We start from the raw sequence: 19339 nt of genomic DNA on the forward strand, positions 1-19339 counted from the left end.
ATCCATCCATCCAATGATCCATCTGTTCGTTAGTCAGTCCATCCATCCATCCATCCATCCATCCATCCATCCAATGATCCATCTGTTCATTAGTCAGTACATCCATCCATCCATCCATCCATCCATCCATCCATCCATCCATCCAATGATCCATCTGTTCGTTAGTCAGTACATCCATCCATCCATCCATCCATCCATCCATCCATCCAATGATCCATCTGTTCGTTAGTCAGTCCATCCATCCATCCATCCATCCATCCATCCATCCAATGATCCATCTGTTCGTTAGTCAGTACATCCATCCATCCATCCATCCAATGATCCATCTGTTCGTTAGTCAGTACATCCATCCATCCATCCGTCCATCCAATGATCCATCTGTTCGTTAGTCAGTCCATCCATCCATCCATCCATCCATCCAATGATCCATCTGTTCGTTAGTCAGTACATCCGTCCATCCATCCAGCCATCCAATGATCCATCTGTTCGTTAGTCAGTCCATCCATCCATCCAATGATCCATCTGTTCGTTAGTCAGTACATCCATCCATCCATCCATCCATCCATCCATCCATCCAATGATCCATCTGTTCGTTAGTCAGTACATCCATCCGTCCATCCAATGATCCATCTGTTCATTAGTCAGTCCATCCATCCATCCATCCATCCATCCATCCATCCATCCATCCATCCATCCATCCATCCATCCAATGATCCATCTGTTCGTTAGTCAGTACATCCGTCCATCCATCCAGCCATCCATCCAATGATCCATCTGTTCGTTAGTCAGTCCATCCATCCATCCAATGATCCATCTGTTCGTTAGTCAGTACATCCATCCATCCATCCATCCATCCATCCATCCATCCATCCATCCATCCATCCAATGATCCATCTGTTCGTTAGTCAGTACATCCATCCGTCCATCCAATGATCCATCTGTTCGTTAGTCAGTCCATCCATCCATCCATCCATCCATCCATCCATCCAATGATCCATCTGTTCGTTAGTCAGTACATCCGTCCATCCATCCAGCCATCCATCCATACAGTGATCCATGTTTGTTAGTTAGTACATTTGTCCATCCATCCATCTGTTCATTTGTCAGGCCATCCATCCATCCAATGATCCATCTGTTCGTTAGTCAGTACATCCATCCATCCATCCATCCATCCAGCCATCCAGTGATCCATCTGTTCGTTAGTCAGTCCATCCATCCATCCATCCATCCATCCATCCAATGATCCATCTGTTCGTTAGTCCATCCATCCATCCATCCATCCATCCAATGATCCATCTGTTCGTTAGTCAGTCCATCCATCCATCCATCCATCCATCCATACATACATACATCCAATGATCCATCTGTTCGTTAGTCAGTACATCCATCCATCCATCCATCCATCCATCCAATGATCCATCTGTTCGTTAGTCAGTACATCCATCCATCCATCCATCCATCCATCCATCCAATGATCCATCTGTTCGTTAGTCAGTACATCCATCCATCCATCCATCCATCCATCCAATGATCCATCTGTTCGTTAGTCAGTACATCCATCCATCCATCCATCCATCCATCCATCCATCCATCCATCCATCCAATGATCCATCTGTTCGTTAGTCAGTACATCCATCCATCCATCATCCATCCATCCAGTGATCCATGTTTGTTAGTTAGTACATTTGTCCATCCATCCATCTGTTCATTTGTCAGTCCATCCATCCATCCATCCATCCATCCATCCATCCATCCAATGATCCATCTGCTCATTAGTCAGTACATTTGTCCATCCATCCATCCATCCATCCATACAGTGATCCATGTTTGTTAGTTAGTACATTTGTCCATCCATCCATCTGTTCATTTGTCAGGCCATCCATCCATCCAATGATCCATCTGTTCGTTAGTCAGTACATACATACATCCATCCATCCAGCCATCCAGTGATCCATCTGTTCGTTAGTCAGTCCATCCATCCATCCATCCATCCATCCATCCATCCATCCATCCATCCATCCAATGATCCATCTGTTCGTTAGTCCATCCATCCATCCATCCATCCATCCATCCATCCATCCATCCATCCATCCATCCAATGATCCATCTGTTCGTTAGTCAGTACATCCATCCATCCATCCATCCATCCATACATACATCCATCCATCCAATGATCCATCTGTTCGTTAGTCAGTACATCCATCCATCCATCCAATGATCCATCTGTTCGTTAGTCAGTACATCCATCCATCCATCCATCCATCCATCCAATGATCCATCTGTTCGTTAGTCAGTACATCCATCCATCCATCCATCCATCCATCCATCCATCCATACATACATCCATCCAATGATCCATCTGTTCGTTAGTCAGTACATCCATCCATCCATCCATCCATCCATCCATCCATCCATCCATCCAATGATCCATCTGTTCGTTAGTCAGTACATCCATCCATCCATCCATCCATCCATCCATCCAATGATCCATCTGTTCGTTAGTCAGTACATCCATCCATCCATCCATCCATCCATCCATCCATCCATCCATCCATCCATCCAATGATCCATCTGTTCGTTAGTCAGTACATCCATCCATCCATCATCCATCCATCCAGTGATCCATGTTTGTTAGTTAGTACATTTGTCCATCCATCCATCTGTTCATTTGTCAGTCCATCCATCCATCCATCCATCCATCCATCCATCCATCCATCCATCCATCCAATGATCCATCTGCTCATTAGTCAGTACATTTGTCCATCCATCCATCCATCCATACAGTGATCCATGTTTGTTAGTTAGTACATTTGTCCATCCATCCATCCAATGATCCATCTGTTCGTTAGTCAGTACATACATCCATCCATCCATCCAGCCATCCAGTGATCCATCTGTTCGTTAGTCAGTCCATCCATCCATCCATCCATCCATCCATCCATCCATCCATCCATCCATCCATCCATCCATCCAATGATCCATCTGTTCGTTAGTCAGTCCATCCATCCATCCATCCATCCATCCATCCATCCATCCATCCATACATACATACATCCATCCAATGATCCATCTGTTCGTTAGTCAGTACATCCATCCATCCATCCATCCATCCATCCATCCATCCAATGATCCATCTGTTCGTTAGTCAGTACATCCATCCATCCATCCATCCATCCATCCAATGATCCATCTGTTCGTTAGTCAGTACATCCATCCATCCATCCATCCATCCATCCATCCATCCATCCATCCATCCAGTGATCCATGTTTGTTAGTTAGTACATTTGTCCATCCATCCATCTGTTCATTTGTCAGTCCATCCATCCATCCATCCATCCATCCATCCATCCATCCATCCATCCAATGATCCATCTGCTCATTAGTCAGTACATTTGTCCATCCATCCATCCATCCATCCATACAGTGATCCATGTTTGTTAGTTAGTACATTTGTCCATCCATCCATCTGTTCATTTGTCAGTCCGTCTGTCCGTCCGTCCATCCATCCAGTGATCCATCTGTTCATTAGTCAGTACATTTGTCCATCCTTCCATCCAGTGATCCATCTGTTCGTTAGTTAGTTAGTACATTTGTCCATCCATCTGTTCATTTGTCAGTACGTACGTACGTACGTACGTACATACATACATACATCGATTCATCTGTTCGTTAGTACATTTTATCCATCCATCCATCCATCCAATGATCATCTGTTTGTTAATCAGTACATCTGCCCATCCATCCATTAATCTGTCCATTAATGTCTGTCCAATAATCCATCCATCTATTAATCTGTCCATCCATCCATTAATTTGTCTGTCCAATAATCCATCCATCCACTCATTCGTCTATTAATCTTTCCATCCATCCATCCATCCATCCATCCATCCATCCATCCATCCATCCATCCATCCATCCATCCATCCATCCATCCATCCATCCATCCATCCATCCATCCATCCATCCATCCATCCATCCAATAATCATTTATTTATCAGTCCATCTCTCTATCTCTCCACCCGTTAATTTGTCAGTTAATCTGTTTATCCATCCATCCGTCAGTCAGTTTATCCCTTAATCTCTCCATCCATCAATTCTTCTAGAAAACAAAGTAAACAGTTCAGTGGTATTCTTCCAAGATGCCTGTCGTATTGTTTGTACACGTTACAATCCTGTCCATATTTCCCCCCCATTCATCTAATGGGCAGTGTTACGAATTACTTTAGATTTGCGTGTGTGTGATGCATATCGACGTCATCATGAACCCTGTTAATGCCACATGACGGTACATTAAAGTCCAGAGTCCTGAAGTGTTAAGAGCTCGGTTTATAATCCGAATACCCTTTCTGTAGGGTTCGACCTGTCGTGCTTAAAGGAAGCTCATTGTATAGTAATGTAATATCATCTTGAGTTATTGGAGATGACTGATTTTTTTTTTTTAGGAGAACATTAAAGAGAGACTGGAGAGAATTGCCAGTATGTAAGTATTTTATTTCTAAGATAAATGCAGAACGAAGCAATACATGCATAAAATGCGAACTATAGAATGCAAGTTAACGCTTGTTACATAAACCTGCCACTAGGTTGCGCTGTAGCCATTATATCATTAAACTGATTGGAGTTCTAAGCACATGGACAGGTGAAATTTTTTTTTTTTTTTTTTAACTTGGGCTGAACTTTTAAACGTTTTTTTCTTGCTTGTATTCATTGATAATGATTAATAACCAGTGGCAAGGCACCACCTATCGACACTTTCACCTCCAACATCCTCAGTTTAGTGCTGAATAATAGGAAAGAGTCAGCCATTATTTTTTACTTGTGCATTAATTGAAGTAAACGACGAGATTAAAAAAAAGTCGGTAGTGAGTGCCTTTATACAATGCGAAATGAGAATTTCTGATGCAGTTCTAACAATGCCTTGCATAAGTATTCACCCCCTTCACCTTTCCACATTTTATAATGTCATTACACTACACAGTAATAAAGTTAATATTTAAGTAAAAGATCACTAAAATAAATCACTAAAGGTAGCAAATAATTTTACTAAGGACAGTATAAGTATTCACTCCTTTACAGTGAGAGTAAAAAGTATTTGATCCCTTGCTGATTTTGTTGGTTTGCCCACTAATAAAGACATGATCATTCTATACTTTTAATGGTAAATGTATTCTAACATGGAGAGACAGAATATCAAAACGAAAATCCAGAAAATAACTTTAAAGAATATATTTTAATTGATTTTGTATTTCATTGAGGGAAATAAGTATTTGATCCCTCTAGCCAAAAGCACTTAATACTTGGTGGCAAAGCCTTTGTTTGCAAGCACAGCGGACAGACGTTTGTTGTAGTTAACCACAAGGTTAGTACACATATCAGGGGGAATTTTGGCCCACTCTTCTTTGCAGATCCTCTCTAAATCATTAAGGTTGGTGGGCTGTCGCTTGGCAACTCAGACCTTCAGCTCCCTCCATAGATTTTCGATTGGATTGAGGTCCGGAGACTGGCTGGGCCACTCCATGACCTTAATGTGGTTCTTCTTGAGCCACTCCTTTGTTGCCTTTGCTGTATGCTTCGGGTCGTTGTCATGTTGGAAGACCCAACCACGGCCCATTTTCAACTTCCTGGCAGAGGGGAGGAGGTTGTCCCTCAGGACTGCACGGTACATGGCTCCATCCATCTTCCCACTGATGCGGTGAAGTAGCCCTGTGCCCTTGGCAGAGAAACACCCCCAAAACATAATGCTTCCACCTCCATGCTTGATGGTGGGCACAGTGTTCCTGGGGTCATAGGCAGCATTTTTCTTCCTCCACACATGACGAGTAGAGTTTAGGCCAAAAAGTTCAATTTTGGTCTCGTCTGACCACAGAACCTTCTCCCAATCATTTTGTACATCTTTGAGGTGATCACTGGCATACTTTAGGCGGGCCTCCACATGTGCCTTCTTAAGCAGGGGTACCTTTCGGGCACTGCAGGATTTTAATCCATTGCGGCGCAAAGTGTTGCCAATTGTTTTCCTGGTGACTGTGGTTCCAGCTGCCTTGAGGTCATTCACTAACTCCCGCTGTGTGGTTGCAGGCCGATTTCTCACAGTTCTCATGATCATTGCCACCCCACGAGGTGAAATCTTCTGTGGAGCACCAGACCGAGGTCTATTGATGGTCATGTTATACTTCTTAAATTTTCTCACAATTGCACCACTGTTTGTTACTTTAATACCCAGCATCTTGCTAATGTTTTTGTAGCCCATTCCAGATTTGTGCAGGTCAACAATCCTGTCTCTGAGGTCCTGAGAGAGTTCTTTGGTCTTATGCTGCTGCGTTCATATGCTATGGGAAGATGATATTTTCCAGTTGGGAAGTGGTATTTACCAGTGTGTTGTGTTCACATGCTTTTGTTGTTGTTGACAAATTAAAGATGGTGGACCAGATTCAGAATCAGGCCTGTTATTTGGCTAAAACAATTATAGATTGCCTTGTTCATCAGCTGCAGCAGGAATATGAGTTATCAGAAGTCAAAAGGTAAATAATGCTGAATATTTCCTGATCATGACAAGTAGAGATTTTCTTAACACATTGAATGCCACGCTCGCCGCCATGTTGCAAGGTTAAAGTTCATGTCATCTCGGCAACTCGTGTATCAAAATTTTCTACGAGTTGCCCAGTGGAAAATACCACAAGAGGGGGCGTTCATGTGTGCTTTCCATGTCGGCGTTTGGTATTTACCATAATTCCCATAGCACATGAACGCACCATTACCCATGTTGGAGAGTTTGGAATCTGTCTGATTCTGTGAACAGGTGTCTTTCATACAGGTGATTAGTTAGAACAGGTGTCTTCAATTCAGGTAACAAGTAGGGCTGTGCCGATAGACGATGCCATCGTCCATCGACGATGGTGGTCATCCATTACGATGGAGAGCCACCATCGTGATACCACGCCCCCTTCTGTCATAAACATGCATATACGGTATCATCTGGGCCTATTTAACCTAAAAAGTTAGTTTTTTGTTAGTTTAGTTAGTTAGTTTTGTTTAATATATAATTATATATAAATACATAATTATATAAATCATTATAAAGTAATATCCTATTACCGCTTGTTCCCGTAGGCTATGGTGCAGGGACGTGCTAGTGAACATAACATGTGGTTACACAAATACAGTATGCTACTAATAATAAATTTTGACTTCATTTTTTAGCCTACACTATACTTTTAATGTAAAATTTGTCATGTTGTTCAAACAAATAGCCACTATTAACGACTTCAGTCGGGAAATATTGCACCTTATCAAACGGCAGTGAAGCGCAGACTTCGGCAGAAGTCAAATAACTTTAATCTGGTAAACAGGCTTACTTTCAGACACAGAATGGTCCACTCTAAGCCATAATGTCAAACCAAATGGAAGAATGAAGGTGATTCTGACAAATGTAAAGACAGTAAAAAAAAAAATTAAATCATGATTTTAAAAGCTGGTGCAATAATTCAAACACTAATAAATTGGAAAAATTAGCGCGTTCAAGTGCGCACTAAAGGCCGAAACGCATCTTCAGTTGATATGGTGTAAATAAACAATGAGTAATAGCTTAAGTGTAGTTTCTTCTCATAGTTTGAATACTAGTCTTTCATTGCTAGAGCAGATTAATATCTTGGCGTGATCAGTGAGTGCTCGGGGAGGTTCGTTTCCACCTGCGCTTTGCGCAGCTCATTTCTCCGAAGCCAGCTGTGCGCAAACGCAGTGTTGACTGCTCGGCAAACTCCAAACGCTCGGTCTGTACTGGCCCTCTGTTGCGCAAGCGAGTTGGTTACGGCCAGGTTCAAATTGTGCCCAAAACAACTTAACCACGGCCATTTCAATTGCCTGATGGCTGTGACAATATTCGCCCCGTTGTTATACAGGCGATCTTTTTCTCCTCTATTTTCCATTCGGCAAGTGTCTCGCGCAATGCGTCTTCTAAATGGTCCGCTGAATGTGTCTCTGGCATGAAACTCGTCTGCAGGCATTTGGACTGCATTGCCCACTCTCGGTCCACATAATGTACGGTAGCTGACATATAGGGCATCATGTTGCAGCTGGACCACATATCCGTTATCAAGACCAAATATTCCACATCACCTAGCGCTTTTTTTTCTTTACGTGCCAAAGCCTTGGATGAGTATCTAATACTTTTAATAATAATAATATATTTAATAACGTGGTATTAAAATCCACCCCCCCGCCCGCCCGCCCACCCACGATATGATCGTCCATCACGATGTTTGCACTGTAAACATCGTCGATGCCAATTAAGGGGACATCGCACAGCCCTAGTAACAAGTTGATCGGGAGTGTCTAACTGGTCTGTGAAAGCCAGAACTCCTAATGCAGACTAGGGGATCAAATACTTATTTCCCTCAATGAAATACAAATCAATTAAAATATATTCTTTAAAGTTATTTTCTGGATTTTCGTTTTGATATTCTGTCTCTCCATGTTAGAATACATTTATCATTAAAAGTATAGAATGATCATGTCTTTATTAGTGGGCAAACCAACAAAATCAGCAAGGGATCAACTACTTTTTACTCTCACTGTAAGTGTGAAAGCCCTAAACTAGTTCTTATGCAGCCAGTCACCATCACTATCCGATATCATATCATTCATTGACTGGAGATGATCTTTATATAAATACACATGTGCCTGGAAGAACCCAGAGTTTGTTGGAGAACATGCCAAACAAACATCATCATGGAGACTCGGGACCAGTCATAACCAGTCAGATGGAAAGTTCTGGAAAAGGCAATCAGGGTTTAGTTATTAAAAATAAAATATATATACAGTGCTGTGCAAAAGTCTTAGGCATATGTAAAGAAATGCTGTCGACCAAAAATGGCTTCAAAATAATATGAAATGTTTCAACATTAACCTCCTAAGGCCCAAGCTGTTTTTTTACATGCATTTTTTATTTCTCTTTGCTATTTGGGCTTATTAGAACCTGATTAGAATAAAAACTAAGCATCATCTTTTGATAAGATGTACTTTTAGAGAAAAAGTATGTCCACATATGTGGATTCTTGTTCCGAATTTCTAAAAAGTGCTGTCCACGCATGTGACCGCTAAGCCCTAGGAGGTTAAAAAAATACTGTAAGCAGTAATTTGGACAGAATAAATGAAACAGGGGCGGCACGGTGGTGTAGTGGTTAGCGCTGTCGCCTCACAGCAAGAAGGTCCTGGGTTCGAGCCCCGGGGCCGGCGAGGGCCTTTCTGTGCGGAGTTTGCATGTTCTTCCCGTGTCCGCATGGGTTTCCTCCGGGTGCTCCGGTTTCCCCCACAGTCCAAAGACATGCAGGTTAGGTTAACTGGTGACTCTAAATTGAGCGTAGGTGTGAATGTGAGTGTGAATGGTTGTCTGTGTCTATGTGTCAGCCCTGTGATGACCTGGCGACTTGTCTAGGGTGTACCCCGCCTTTCGCCCGTAGTCAGCTGGGATAGGCTCCAGCTTGCCTGCGACCCTGTAGAAGGATAAAGCGGCTAGAGATAATGAGATGAGATGAGATAAATGAAACAAAAAGTCAATATTTGGTGTGAGACGACCCTTTGCTTAAAAAAAAAAAAAAGTAGTCGGAGGTCCAGTGAGTGCAGTTTTATGCGGAAATGATCTGTAGGTTTTACTGAGCATCTTACAGAACCAGCCCCAGTTCTTCTGGACACTGTGACTGTCTCACTCGCTTCTTCATTTTGCACCAAAACCCAGCAGCCTTCATTATGTTTTCTTTTTTTAAAGCTAGACCGCCTTTCAGATTTTTCAAGTGTCGGTCATGAAAAGAATTTTCCCCGACACCCAATTATTTTTGTTTAGTGACCGAAAGCTCCTGATTTCGAATCACAGACTTCCAATTTTATTACTATTTATTTATTTATTTATTTATTTATTTTTAAACAGGGCAATTAATGAATTTATCTCCACGTGGCTCTAAATTCTCCGCTATTTTTTCCTGCTTCACCATGACCCAATTCAAGATACTACGTCATGCATCACATCACAAGGTGGGCTTTCCCTGTTCGCGCAAGGCATTGTGGGATACAAATTTGAAACAGGAGAGAAAAATGGAGGACGTGAGTGTGCGAATGAAATGTGAAGGACCGACTACAGTAACGGAAAGAAAGCGAGAAGAAATGTGTTATTTACCAGCTGGGAGGTCCGTATCATGAAATACCATGACCGAGGTCAGTATTCGAGGCCGAGGTCACGGTATTTCACCATACGGACCGACCTTAAGCTGGTAAATAATATATTTATTTTTTTCTTTACCAAATTCTAACAGAAAACGAGAGCGCCCGAAAGGGAAAACCGAGCCGAGCCGCCATTTTGAATCCTCATTCATGGCTGTAATGCAAATGGCTTCCTCCTCGGTATACAAGTGCACTTCCATGGCAGGAAAAAAACTACATTTTGCCGCCTATGTAGTCCCCTATTTATACAAAATTGAGTCATTCAGGATTCAACCATGTTTTTGCTCGGCGTTGGCAACAGTTAGAGGTTTTTAGCTTTCTCCTGAAATGTTTTCTTTTATTTCGTCTTCCTCAGGGTGGTAAAACTCGCTTTCACTGTGAACACTGTCGTTATCGCTGTCCATGCTGTAAAATTAATGCTATTATGCTGAGAAATGCTGGCAAAAATGTATAAGATTTTTGATAATCTTATAAATAAATCTTATTAAAAAAAAGATAAATGTTGACAAAAACTACTACTATGTTTGTTGTGAACGAGCGAGTCACCAGAGGTCTGTAACTGGGGTCCGTACTGTAGGATACCCGCTCGCCAGCCAATCAGAGCGCAGGATTTGGACCATGAAAAAAAATAGAAGATGTTGTTATATACTAAGGAAAGGAAACGCAGGACCAAACTAATAAATATCGGCGCTCAGCGAGCACCTCGGTGTGATCAGCTGTTCGTTTAGCGACAGAATGATGGAACTGTCAGTGCACGCTCAAAGGTAAACCTGCGCATGCGCACACACACGGACTTCCTCTGTCTGCTTGTCTGCACGAAGCGGGCGATTTCATGCACATTATTTGCTTTAATCCCCTCAAATTAAATAACTTCCCAGCCACAGAATGGCCTGATATTTTGAGATATTACAGAAATAAACATGCATCACAGTGACCACATTTCAGACGGAACTAAATTTCACCGATTTTATGAAATCAAAAGGCCGTCTAGCTTTAATCTGAAAATCATCTCTTATGTAATATGCTGCTCAGATAAAAAGTTTTAGTTTTGTGCTGGAAAAAAACTGAACATTTGGAACTCTAAAATGTTTGTGTAATGTTTTGACCTGATAATGTAGAAGTTGTAAAACAGAAATCGATAAAGTTTGGATGGAAAAAAATATAGGGGCCCTAAGATCAGAATAACATTAAATCTATTATTATTATTATTATTATTATTATTATTGTTAATAAATGGAAAGGTTATGACACAACTGCAACTCGTAGAGGAAGCCGTGACCAGGTGAAGACGGGGAATATTCAGCAGAGAAGCGACCTATGTGATGCTACCATCACCATGCTTTACTTTTTTTTTTTCTTAATGGGTTATTTTGTGTAGATCCCTGATTTATTGTCTGTCTGAGTTTTGTCTTTCATTTCAACACTATAAAATGTGGGGAAGGTAAGATGAGATAAAATAAAACTTTATTAATCCCGAAGGAAATTCTTGTGCCAGAAATCGCTCCATAAAAATACAGCACAAATTAAAATACAGCAATACAAGCTGAAAATAAACCGAACGTAAAATAAGAACTGTAAATTCTTTAAAAAAAAAAAAAAAGTGCCTAATAGAACAATAGAAATACTGTAAGTTATATCAGGTACATAAGGTGTACCTTAAAGTTCAAGGGGGTGAATACTTATGCAGTGCATGGTATGCTGATTTTTCTGTCCTCGGGGAAAAAAAAGCTGACGTTATTATTGTTAATGTCTTGTATACGTCTCTTGTATCTGTTTACGGCTCTTTTTGCTTTCTAGGATGAAGGACACGTCCAGCCTTTTGAAGAATATCGAGCCGACAATATGAGTTTCTGAGAGTGTTCTTCATCATCAGGTGTGTTCATCACATCCAAGTGAATGTAGACACGTAAAGGGAAAGAAAACCTCCTCGGATGATGAGCCGGGTTAAATTCCTCGTCGTCGTATTTATTTATACTGTTTAACGGACCAGATGTAGTGATGATGTAAGCTGCTTCGTAGTGAATTTATATTAAAACTTGTATTTTTTTAAGCTCGGATTAATTTTCATGCTGGAACTGCATTTCTCCGTTGAAGTGCCGTTGAAGTGTCATTGAAGTGCCTTGTCCAGTAGATGTCCCTGTAACGCTGTACCTCAGGTTAACGTGCCTTTACTGCCCTCTGTGGTCTGTCATGTGCATCACCATGATGTTCCCAGAGGTGAAAACATGATGTTTGTATTTTTATATCAGCCTGGCTTTCAAGTAAAACCACAGAAGTGATGAATAATACTTTGTGAGTCTTTTTATGTTCAGTTCGTGTGTACGGACGTGAAGGGTTAACGCGGTGTTCACACAACAGGCATGCAGTTTTTACCCAAACTCCCTCGGGGCATTTTCAGTACACAGCGTTGATGTGACTCAGAGCCTGTTATTAAGTCTCTTAATGTACATGGTTTAAAGCAAAGCAGTCACTTTGTATGGTACTTTAAATTTATTTACAGTGCTTTGCTCTCTTCATAGCCGTATCAAGACAAGTAAACCACATAAGACAAGACTCGCCATAACATTTTATTGTACATTAAAAAAAAAAAATTAAACACACATACAGGAAGAGACTTGTAGCGGTTATTTTCTCCAGGGCAGGTGAGCTCAATAATGTTCTTGGTTACAAAATACTCTAACCATAATTACACATGAAGGTTTAAATTGGAACAATTTTACATTTAACTCTCAAATTTGTGCTCATTTTCTTCATTAAAATATTAAAGCAATGATGAATAATAGGGTGCATCAGTTGCCCCCTAAAAATGAAAAGTTCCTCCGATCATGATGCATTTTTGCTTTTATGTTCCTTTTGGTAAGAAAACACACTGGGTGAAATATTTTGACAAAATTCAAAAGTTTAATGGTGGCACCAGGAGCTCAAAGTTATGGAAAAAGCTGCTATTTTATGACTTTTATGACAAAATTTCGATCACTTTTCATGAAACATTATGGCACCTTATAGAGCAGAGGTTTTCAAAGTGTGGGAGAGTCAGCCCCCCCCTCAGAGAGCAAATAAACAACAGCGCCCCCCCCTTACAATTTTTGTTGTTGCTTTACTTAATGTTCCATTCGTATTTTAAAAAATGGTTGTTGTACACATTTTTTTTCTTTTACACATTTTAAACATCTGTGCTTTTTGAAAACATTTTTTTACACATTTAAAACATCTGTGCTTTTCTAAAACAATTTTTTTACACATTTTAAACATCTGTGCTTTTTAAAACATTTTTTGCACATTTTAAACATCTGTGCTTTTAAAAACATTTTTTACACATTTTAAACATCTGTGCTTTTAAAAACATTTTTTACACATTTTAAACATCTGTGCTTTTTTTAAAACCTCTTTTTTGCACATTTTAAACATCTGTGCTTTTTGAAAACATCTTTTTACACATTTAAAACATCTGTGCTTTTCTAAAACAATTTTTACACATTTTAAACATCTGTGCTTTTAAAAACATTTTTTACACATTTTAAACATCTGTGCTTTTTTTAAAACCTCTTTTTTGCACATTTTAAACATCTGTGCTTTTTGAAAACATCTTTTTACACATTTAAAACATCTGTGCTTTTTGAAAACATCTTTTTACACATTTAAAACATCTGTGCTTTTAAAAACATTTTTTACACATTTTAAACATCTGTGCTTTTTGAAAACATCTTTTTACACATTTAAAACATCTGTGCTTTTAAAAACATTTTTTACACATTTTAAACATGTTGTTTTACACATTTAAAACATCTGTGCTTTTCTAAAACATTTTTTACACATTTTAAACATCTGTGCTTTTTAAAACATTTTTTACACATTTTAAACATCTGTGCTTTTTTAAAAACATGTTGTTTTACACATTTTAAACATCTGTGCTTTTTAAAACTTTTTTTTTACACATTTTAAACATTGTGCTTTTTTTTTTAAAAAAAATCTTGTTTTACAATCTGTGCTTTTTTTTTTTAAAAAAACATCTTGTTTTACACATTTTAAACATCTCATAGCATTGTTAGCTAGCACCTCTTGGCAGACAACACACTGTGGCAGTGGAGCATCTTCAGATCCAGTCCATGAAAATCCAAACTTTAAATAATCGTGGTCATACTTCCTTCTTTTTTTGCTTGGCCCAGACTCTGTCTCCTCACTCACTGTAGCTTTAGGTACTAAAAATCGATCCATTTTGTCTCTGGCAAAGGCTAGCTGAAGTTCGCTAAATGTCCGCAATAGTAACTTTATTCTGGTTTATTTTTCCTCGCATTGCACCCCCCTGAAGAACTCTGGCGCCCCCTAGGGGAGGTGCGCCCCACACTTTGAAAAGCCCTGTTATAGAGTATACCAAATATCTTAGATCCACATGTTTTAGTACATATATTCTAAATATATTATCAAGCGCAGTTTGAGTTTTAGCTGTTCATTGAATCATTGTTCAACTACTTTTAAACAATACAAATATATTATGAATCACATTAATGCTTCTCAACCCCTCGCAAAGGTTCTTAACATGATCTCTGTTAAATGGAGTCCAACATTGTGATTCAAACTTTACGCGAAAACATAAAATAAGCGGGTTTTTTTTTTGGCAAAAAATGAACCTCATGGTGCCACCATTAGACTTTTGAATATGGTCAAAAAATTTTACAGGAAGTCTTTATTGGTGAAAAGGAACACCCAAACAAAAATGCATCAGATTTTATGAAAGTGAGGGCATCTGATGCACCCTAATGAATAATCTTAATTATTCTATCCACATTCACTGGATATGAGCAATCGTGCACTCTGATTGGCTACTCTACTACTAGGATATCAGTTCATATACTGTGAGTAGAGAAAAACAAAATGGCAGAGCGTGTTGCTGAACCAACCGAGGACGAAATAAAAACTACTGAAAAACAAAACCCCAAAAAATACAAAAAGCAACAAAATATGGAATAAAAGTATTTGATGGTAAGAACTTATGTTTTGGGGTTTTTTTCTTTCAAGAATTATTATTATCGCATTTTACACAAATTGCTCCTGTCATTTCACCGGTATGTTTACATTCCAAGCAGAAATGATTATGTTGGACGTTTTGTATAAAGTTCTTATTTATCGAATTTGCAAAAAATAAAAATACTCCATTTCTCAAAATCTAGTGAATGTGAATAGAACAGAACCGTTATTCCACTCGGTGCTACGCGCCTCATCAGCCATCAGCTCATGTACAACTCGATTTCGTGGAATAACTGTTAATTATCTCATTACAGTGGAACCTGTCAAGCGGTGGGATATATTAGGCAGCAAGAGAACAGTCAGTTCTCGAAGTTAATGTGTGGGAAGCAGGAAAAATGGGCAAGCGTAAGGATCTGAGCAACTTTGATAAGGGCCAAAGTGTGACGGTTAGATGACTGGGTCTGAATATCGAACAAAATGGAGCATCTTGTGGGGTGTTCCCGGTGCGCGGGGGTTAGTACCTACCAAAAGTGATCCAAGGATCCGAAGGTGAACCGGCAACAGGGTCATGGGTCCCGAAGTCCAATCCCACAGAAGAGCTACTGTACAAGTGCCTCAACAACAAACTTGAAGGAATTGAGACAAACTATATGCAACATTCTGATTTCCACAGTTACAACACAAGACAGAAAGACAACTTCGTTCCCCCTGATCCAAGAACAAAGTATTTAAAGCACACATTTAACTACACCAGTATAGAACTGTGGAACTCTATTCCCCCGAGACATACAGAACTCACTCATTTCAAACATTCAAGAGATGTCTCAATGATATAAATTTCTAAAATAAAAAATTAATTAGTTCCTTATACCTTCTAGTACATATATTTTAAGTCAGGTGTACCTACTAGTGCACTATTGTATATTATAATTGTTTAATATTGTATTTCATATTGTAAATAATTAATTAATATTGGCTGGCGTTGAGTGGTATATCAGATATATTCCATTCAGCTAGCATGATACTGAACAAGTCAAAGATGAGTAGCTGAATGGAATATATCTGATATACCATGAAAAAAGCCATCATTATTATTATTATTATTATTATCCATGCACGTTCCTTTTGGGGCGGCACGGTGGTGTAGTGGTTAGCGCTGTCGCCTCACAGCAAGTAGGTCCTGGGTTCGGGGGCCGGCGAGGGCCTTTCTGTGTGGAGTTTGCATGTTGTCCGCGTGTCCGCGTGGGTTTCCTCCGGGTGCTCCGGTTTCCCCCACAGTCCAAAGACATGCAGGTTAGGTTAACTGGTGACTCTAAATTGAGCGTAGGTGTGAATGTGAGTGTGAATGGTTGTCTGTGTCTATGTGTCAGCCCTGTGATGACCTGGCGACTTGTCCAGGGTGTACCCCGCCTTTCGCCTGTAGTCAGCTGGGATAGGCTCCAGCTTGCCTGCGACCCTGTAGAACAGGATAAAGCGGCTACAGATGATGAGATGAGACGTTCCTTTTGGGTGTTCAACACGTCTTTTTCAAAATTCTCTCAAAATCTTTCGTATTTAACGAAGCGAACCTGGCGGCCATGTTTGTTTACAGATTGTCACAATCGCTCGCTCACGCTAAAGTTTTACGTCTCTGATGTGTGACGTCATGTCTTGACAACCATGCAATATCGTAACCCATATTCAACGCTCATTCTCCATTGGGTAGAGTGATGTAATACACGTAGGATAAGCGATATGCGAACAATATTGCATGCTATCAAACCAAATGAATGAAACCCGCTCGAAGGGAATAGAACACATTTTTATTCCATGGAAAAAGTGTCCTGTATGTATAATAATTGTAAATATTTTTTTCACGGTGCAGTTTCCATCAAATCCTGCGCTCTGATTGGCTGGCGAGCGGGTCCATATCCTACGATACGGACCCCGGTTACGGACCTCTGGCAACTCGCTCATTCACAACAACAAACAACGTAGAATTTTTTTTGTCAACGTTTTTTTTTTATAAGATTTATTTATAAGATTATCAAAAATCTTATAAATTTTTGCCAGCATTTCTCAGCATAATAGCATTAATTTTGCAGCATGGATAGCGATAATGACAGTGTTCACAGCGAAAGCGAGTTTTACTACCCTGAGGAAGAAGAAATAAAAGAAAACATTTCAGGAGAAAGCTAAAAACCTCTAACTTGCTAACGCCGAGCAAAAACATGGCTGAATCCTGAATGACTCAATTTTGTATAAATAGGGGACGACATAGGCGGCAAAATGTAGTTGTTTTCTTGACGTGGAAGTGCACTTGTATACCGAGGAAGAAGCCATTTGCATTCCAGCCGTGAATGAGGATTCAAAATGGCGGCTTGGCTCGGTTTTCCCTTTCGGGCGCTCTCGTTTTCTGTTAGAATTTGGTAAAGAAAAAAATAAATATATTGTTTACCAGCTTAAGGTCGGTCCGTATGGTGAAATACCGTGACCTCGGCCTTGAATACTGACCTCGGTCATGGTATTTCACCATACGGACCTCCCAGCTGGTAAATAACATATTTATCTTGTTTTATTTTGTATTTTATTTTTTATCAGGTGCACCTGGGAGAACAGCTATACTGAAGTGTGTCCTTTGTATAAATAAAGATTATTATTAGGGATGTCCCGATCAGGTTTTTTTGCCCTCCGATCCGATACCGATCATTTGATTTTGAGTATCTGCCGATACCGAGTCCTGATCCGATACTTCTTATAATCCATAAAAAATAAAGACGAGGAAAGAAACGGATCCAGGATGTTCCTCATATTTTTTATTTAACACCTTATTTTAACATCCAACAACTCCATTAGCAAACAGAGCACTTACGTGAGGCAGTTTGAACAATAAATAACAAATTAAAAAAAATAACCTTAAAATACCTGGCAGGAATGTAAACAAATAAAAAAAATAAAGTTTCACAGTGCCGGTAATTTGCTTTTAAGAACGCATCTCACAGTGGTGTACAGTAATTTCAATTAAGGAAATTAACGTTTTTCTTGATGAAAACAAGCATTTCTACCCTTTCAGGTTTGAGCCCGTTTCTTTTGTCATCCAACGAAAAAAAAAATGATCTCATGCTTTGCTTTCCGCTTCGAACTGCTTCCGTGTTCAACTTTGCCGGCAACAGGCAGCCAATAACCAATAGCGTCTCCGCTACAAAGTGATGTCATGCCGCACGTGTTGATGTTGCTGTGTTGAGACAAGAGGTCTGGTCTCACTCTGTGCCAACGCATAGCTGTTGATGTGTTAAAAATGAGAATATATTATATAGATATATATCCGATCCCTGATCGGGAGGCAATGCCCGATTCTGATCGAGTCTGAAACCATGTGATCGGGCCCGATTTCCAATCACGTGATCAGATCGGGACATCCCTAATTATTATTATTATTATTATTATTATTATTATTATTATTATTAGTAGTAGTAATAGTAGTAGCAGCAGCATGAACTGCTGAAAAAGTTAATGCTGACACCTTTCTGTTTCAGAATCAGAATTACTTTATTAATCCCCGGAGGGAAATTCAAATTTGCTACCAAGCTCCTGAATCAGAGAAGTAGTAAACATGTCTAAAAACAGAAGATAAAATCGTCTGAAAAAAGAATAAATAAAATAAATTTAAACAAGTTCAATAACTTAAGTCAAAGCAAAATGAAGTGATTTTATATACAATGATTCCTATATACATACAATATATTGCACCCGAGTTAAGGATACACGGTAAGACAGTGTACCACAGTTATACAGTGGCATTGTACAGCTTGACTGCAACAGGTAGGAATGATTTCCTGGGTGGAAGAATCAGCCGTTTCCTGAACGTGCTCCTGTGGCTGATCAGCTCCTCATGTAGAGAGTGGGAAGGACAGTCTAAGACCCCGTCCACACGTAGCCGGGTATCTGCTAAATCGAAGATATTTTTCTACGTTTTGGCCTGTCATCCACATGAAAACACATCAAAAACGAATATTTAAAAAAACTCCGGGCAAAGTGAAGATTTTTGAAAACTCCGTGTATGCCTTTTCGTGTAGACAGAGATAACCGGAGTTTTGCGTTTTAGAACGTCACAATCTGCGCCAAAAAAATGACAACAAATCTGCCCTGACGTCAAACGTGCGACCTTTGTTTACTGCAGAAGCCA

General features: G+C 39.8%; 1 protein-coding gene across 3 annotated transcripts in view; it reads left to right on the plus strand.

Annotated features, from left to right (window-relative positions):
- The window catches only part of cep44 (centrosomal protein 44), a 37151-nt gene extending 24654 nt beyond the window's left edge, over positions 1-12497 (plus strand). For 2 of the 3 annotated variants that reach the window (XM_060926566.1, XM_060926565.1), the window contains exons 10-11: positions 4443-4480; positions 12007-12497. In XM_060926566.1, coding sequence (XP_060782549.1) covers positions 4443-4480; positions 12007-12055 — 87 coding nt within the window. In that variant the 3' untranslated portion in view covers positions 12056-12497. The remainder of the gene's footprint in view (positions 1-4442; positions 4481-12006) is intronic. The other variant, XM_060926567.1, reaches the window with a different exon arrangement.
- The last annotated feature ends 6842 nt before the right edge of the window (positions 12498-19339 follow it).

The sequence above is a fragment of the Neoarius graeffei genome, chromosome 7, assembly GCF_027579695.1.
Source record: "Neoarius graeffei isolate fNeoGra1 chromosome 7, fNeoGra1.pri, whole genome shotgun sequence".
Lineage (NCBI taxonomy): Eukaryota > Metazoa > Chordata > Actinopteri > Siluriformes > Ariidae > Neoarius > Neoarius graeffei.